The following is a 6,000-nucleotide window of genomic DNA, read 5'->3' as shown; positions in this document are numbered from 1 at the left end:
TGGAGTCAGTTTGGATCTCCTGGCAGCATCCAAGGAGACCACATTCAGATCACATCCAACTGTCCTGAACACTGCACAATCTTCCCAATGTCTTGTGGGGTTAAGAGTTAGGCCCCAGGAATGCAGACTCAGAGTCTTAGTTTCTCAATACTCAGTAGTTTGACACCTTTTTTCAACCCTTTTAAAATGTCTTCTTCTAAGGAGAAGTGTCTCTAAAGAAAACCTCCTTCACAGTGGATCTTGACTCTACCAACTCCTTGTCATCGGTGTTATATCCAAACAGGTAAGGAGAGCTGTAGTGAATGCGCTAGTTCTTCTTCATCCAGTTAAGTAAGGAGGGAGTCTCTCTTCCTTTTCACCATGAAAGCTGCACCTGATGTTGGAAGCTGCACCACCCGGAAGCTAATTCTCTGACTTGTAGCCTCATATTCCTCAGTGACGTCATGATAATCAAAGCTGTCAGAGGCTGGTGCAGACACCAGGAAGATGACTGTCCAGCCCTTCTGTCTGCTCCCCAAAGAAAGTGAAAGGAAAGTCTTCTTCTTCAGGAGGAGGAGGAAAGTCGCAAACTGGAAAAATTGGTGAGCTCTGCAGAAACTAATACAAGAGAACACTTTGGGTAGAAATGGGGAATAACCCATCTAATGATTAAGACTGGCACCTGACTTGGTGGGCTTATTCACTTCTTTAAGAGATATGACCAGCTATACAAGATGAAATCTCAACATTTGCTCCAAAAACTTCAAGACAGACGGATATACAGTAGTCCCAGATTATGGGATCTGAGGCTGACAAGGCAATACCTGACTCGTTCTGATGGCCACAGCCCTCAGTAGTCCTTATTATGGCCTCTTCTTTTCTGGCTTACTGATTCTTTTACTACATTTTGCTTTCAGGCTTGGAAATATTTGTCTCTGTTCTTTTCAGAAAACATTTTCTTTTAGGCATTGGAAGAGGGTCCTGCCTCCCTCAAACTGTGCTTGTGTTTTGCACTAACTTTATGTACTAGAGAAAGGCCTTCAAATTTCAGGCCTGTAGAAGGAGTAAAGTTTTATTAAAGTTGCCCCCCCAAAAAATGCAATGTACATAGTAATCTTTAATCTGTCCTCAGCAGGCATACCTACGAAAAAGTTATTTTTTAGGGTTGTCACGAACCTCAGAAAACAGCAGCCCATACAATCTAGTCCTCATAATTTTAGTAGTATAGGGCTAACAACATCTTGGGCCATTATAAGCCTAGCCATACAATGCTTTCTAAATATCAATGACATCATAGCATAAGACAGTAATGCCCCTGTTGTGATTGGAATGGTCCATACTATAGATCAGTACTCACTAATATGACTATTAAAGAAAGTATTCAATGCAATTTTTCACAAATTGTCAATGAAACTACCAGAGATTAGATTGTATGTGGCTTAATCACAAACTCAAAACAACACGTTGTTAAACTGAACCAAATCATTGAAAGTTAGACCATTTTTTACATAATCTTTGCGGGTGCTACTGCAATAAACAACAGCTATAATGAGCATGGATTTATAAGGAAATACTATAGTTCAGATGTTGCTGTTACTAACTCGAAGCTATAATCATGGAACTGGCAGATCAGCATTGAGGGTATGAATATTCAGATTATGAGTAAACATGAGATGAAGCTGAAATGTTAAGAATAACAATAAGGCCTTGTTCAAGCATTTATAGAAGGTATGTAAACTCCCAGTTTAATTATAACTGATGACAATGTCATCACAGATCCATCAGACCTAGCTACACTTTGAAAACCAGTTAATATATTTTTTTTACCTTCTAGTTTTTGAGGTATCCGGTAAATGCTCAGTAATTTTATCCAAATGCATAAAAAAAGCTTTAAAATCCATTAAGCCTAACTCAACAGCTGGTCCTGGATGAGCTGACAATCTGGTGCTTTATCTTTTGTAGCTATTTCAAAGCTTCTGGGCAGAAGCTATATAGTTGTACCTTTACTGAAAAGTCAGACTGAACTCACCATTGACAATTATAGGCCAACTGTATACAGACCTTTAAATAACCTGGTAGGTAAATGTATGAATTAAGGATTGGTTTTTGAATTACAATTTTATTTGGCTGGAAGTCCTCAGGGATCTATTTTGGGGCTTTTGCTTTTTCACTTTCTAATGACTGACTGAAAACCAGTGGGAATACTTGGATCAGCAAATTTGCAAACGACACTAAAAATAATTGTACCTTTACTGAAAAGTCATTCTGAACCCACCATTGACAATTATAGGCCAACTGTATACTGACCTTTAAATAACCTGGTAGGTAAATGTATGAATTAAGGATTGGTTTTTGAATTACAATTTTATTAGGCTGGAAGTCCTCAAGGATCTATTTTGGGGCCTTTGTTTTTTGACTTTCTAATGTCTGACTGTCCAACTGACAGAACACCTGGATCAGCAAATTTGCATATGACACTAAAATACTTGCTTAGTCACCAATATCCATGACCAGTATGCACCTCAAGGTTACCTGGATAATTTCTTCAAGTCCGCCACTACCATAGAAATGACATTTAATGCCAAAAAAGTGCACAGTGACACTTTGGCAATCATTAACCTTGGTACCCACATGCCTTAAATAACACTCTATTAAGTAAATTTGCTGTTGTAAGGGACCTTGGCACATATTACACTAATCAACACATCAATGTGTTAAAATATACATTATAGTTGTGCTACATGTATCATGATTCAGTGCTTAAGATCTCACAGTTCCAGGATCCAGGATTCAAACCTGTCCTTCAGTCAGTAAATACAGCTTACGTAGTCTCACCATGTCAGCATGGGTGTTCTCCAGGTAGCTTGTTTTCACTTCACCTCCCAAAACATTATAACCGATCATTTACTTCATGCTGTTTTCACATGCTGCATTTAACCTTAATGTTTAGGCATAACTCATGCCTGAAAATGGTCCACAATATACTAGTTCACTTGCCCAGCTAAAATATTAAATTAAATCGTAATAAAAAATCTAGAATTGTAATGAAAAATCTTACTGTGAACTGTGAATGTTAAATAAACTACATAAACATTTAGAAAAAATCAGAAACTAGCCATGTTTCTCCATTTTTCTCACTTTTCATTATTTACTTTGCCTTTAATATAGTACATGTCTATTGTTATGCAGTAACCATTGCATGCATCCAGTATTTCTGCCTTTGCTTTTGTGGGTCAGGTATTCTATTTCTGGGTTTTCCCTGAGAAATCCAGATGAACATCTAAACGATCTATATCTCTAACATCATTATTTGACTTTCAATCTGAGTGTTGCAGATGTGACCACAGTATTTATGTTCCCAAGATTCCTCATCTCTGTTTATTAACTCCATCATGCAACCTTGGTTCAATACATTCCAAGTCATCAATTGGCAAGTTTCACTTTAAGCTTTCCATTCTGTGACACACAGGAATAAAACCCTGGATAAAGGAGGATGGGAATAAGTGTTTGGTACCATCTTGTCTATGCTGGATGGGAGAAATGGTGGTTGTTGTCATCAGATGTCACCATACAAGCAGAGGCTTGCACAGCATTGAAATGGCCAAGACCAAAGAAGTAGGCTTGACAATCCCAAGCCAGAGATGATAGCCTCATGTTGTTTGGGTGGAAGCATGCTCTTACATGTGGAGGGTGTAGGATGCCCTTAATGAAAAACACCATCATTGCTGGGATATGTGACAGGGCACAGACCACTCCCACGTCTACCTGAATGACAGCCAGTCAGAATGGCTCTCATTCTTTTACTGGAGGTACCCCATACAACAGAATGAATGAGATTGAGACACACTGGGGCAGACTTCATGGTCTGCAAGCACAGAGGCAAAAGGACACAGAAAAAAATAACATTAATGTTTACTACTGTGATAAGCAGAAAAAAAGTTGGACTAGATCCCTTTTCATTTTATTTACCAGAAAGCAGCTTATCAGAAGCAAAAGATGTAAATGTCAACAGCAGAGCACTGATCATAACAAATGTGCTACCAGCTGAAATAACAACATCATTAGATATCCTTGTAAAGCAGGCCTACTAGTTTAGGTTTAATAAGTTTCGCTCACCTCAACAGAGGCTAAATGATCATCATCTCTCACTAATGCTTTCTTGAGTGCTTGTGTGTGTTCTGAAGGCTTCCATTTCATTACAGGCAGCTTCTTACCGTTCTGTCAACAGATGGGGAAAGAAATTTATTTTAACGTTTGTTCTTTAACTTTGTTTAACATTTCAGGCAAGTATTAGTTTTCTCTAATTAAAACAATTCATTTTGTAATCTAGACATGCTTCATTTAGATCTAGTGAAAAGACATCCATTTACTGATGGATACAGACTTGTGGAAAAGATTAAACATAAGCAGACATGGTGGATGCCTCATACTAAAAAACAACAAAAATATTTACAATTGTAAAGAACAAACATAAATACATAGATAAAAGAATGCGTTTTAACATAATATATGTCAAGTACATTACGATGTAGTCTTGTGTCATGTGCTCTTGTGGAATGAAACACATTATCGGAAATATTAAAGTGATACTCAGAACTTCACAGCTTGTACAAAATGTAAGAGTGCTATTGATGTTTGTGGTTACCAAAGCACCACAGATTGTAATGAATTACTGATTAAAATCCAGTATGTAACCATTAATTCTACTGTGAGAAACAAACAAGTCGACATATACTGGCTTCTGAGAAGTACAAATACATAAATTAATTTTATTCTGCACATTTTGACACTTGTAAAGTAGAAGGTACTGAAATTTTATTTAGAAAATGCTACTGACATCAGAGACTGGACTGTTAGACCTAAAGAAGTTGACCAAGATCTTGAAGTGAACATAGAATCTGAACATTTGGTGTAATCTTCATGAAAAATTAAGCACTATAAAAGGTAGCCCCTTCTGTATACCCAAAGGATACAGACAAAGGATGGTATACAAGGGCCCAACAAAGTTCAGCAGCTTCAGCTTTGGCTCTGCACCTGGTGTTAAACTCACTTTACTCTCACCAATCAGGTGTGAGGAGCAGTAAAAAACATTTGTGAAAGCATATTATTGTGCACATTGTCCAGGTCTTATTCAGACAGGGATTAAATATGAAGTTAGATCCAAAATGTTGTAATAGAACATGTTTTGGACATCTTAGTGTCATCAACTGTCTAGCCTTTGCAGGCCTGTGGATTTTTAGTGCAAATATGATTTCTAGCATTCAGAGGATGGAGAATTATATCACTAATTGACAAAATTTATTGCATTTCAGTACACCCTGCATACATCCTACTTCAGAACTATCACATCCAAGGACATCTATCCACTGCTTGAACAGATTAAACTTGACAGCTCCCCTGATTACAGCCATCCCACTGAAACACATCTACAACCTTTGTAATACATTTAATATTATGTCTAATATTTGGAAGAATTCCATTGTAAAACTACTTTCTAAGAAACCCAATCCCTTCAGTCCATCACACTTTCAGCCAAATTCTATTCTCCTTACCTAGGGAAAGAGCCTGGAAAAATTACTTTAGTTGCAACTAACTCAGTACATCAACCAATACCACCTTCTCTCTCAAAATCAGCCTGGCTTTTGGTCTGGTTACAGTACATCCACAGCTAACTGGACACTTGGCAACATTCTTCTCAGAATGGACAAATGTCTAATTACTGGGGCAAATTTTTTTGACCTCACTGGACTCGAGCCTCTCATGTTATCGATCACTTAGTTCTCCTAGACCATCTCACTGAAATGGGCATCAATGGTGACACACTGCCGTGGTTTAAAAGCTACCTTCAGTTCATCACTCACTGCATGAGCCCCTCTGTAGAAGGGTGTCCCTCAAGGACCTATTCTGGTTCCTCTCCTCTATCTTCACTAACAAACATCCTTTTGAATTACCAATCTTGCGCCTCTCATGTTATCGATCACTTAGTTCTCCTAGACCATCTCACTGAAATGGGCATCAATG

The 6,000-nt window shown here is 37.9% G+C and overlaps 1 protein-coding gene across 2 annotated transcripts in view; it reads right to left on the bottom strand.

The window, feature by feature from the left end:
* Positions 1-6,000, bottom strand: part of LOC122812253 (4F2 cell-surface antigen heavy chain-like) — a 767,505-nt gene that overhangs the window by 244,429 nt on the left and 517,076 nt on the right. For both annotated transcript variants that reach the window (XM_044084754.1, XM_044084682.1), the window contains exon 9: positions 4,096-4,197. In XM_044084754.1, coding sequence (XP_043940689.1) covers positions 4,096-4,197 — 102 coding nt within the window. The remainder of the gene's footprint in view (positions 1-4,095; positions 4,198-6,000) is intronic.

The sequence above is a fragment of the Protopterus annectens genome, chromosome 1.part0 (genome assembly GCF_019279795.1).
Source record: "Protopterus annectens isolate FY-2018-M chromosome 1.part0, PAN1.0, whole genome shotgun sequence".
Classification (NCBI taxonomy): Eukaryota; Metazoa; Chordata; order Ceratodontiformes; family Protopteridae; genus Protopterus; species Protopterus annectens.
The sequence above is the reverse complement of the archived record's forward strand: the minus strand, read 5'-3'. Positions and strand labels throughout refer to the sequence as shown.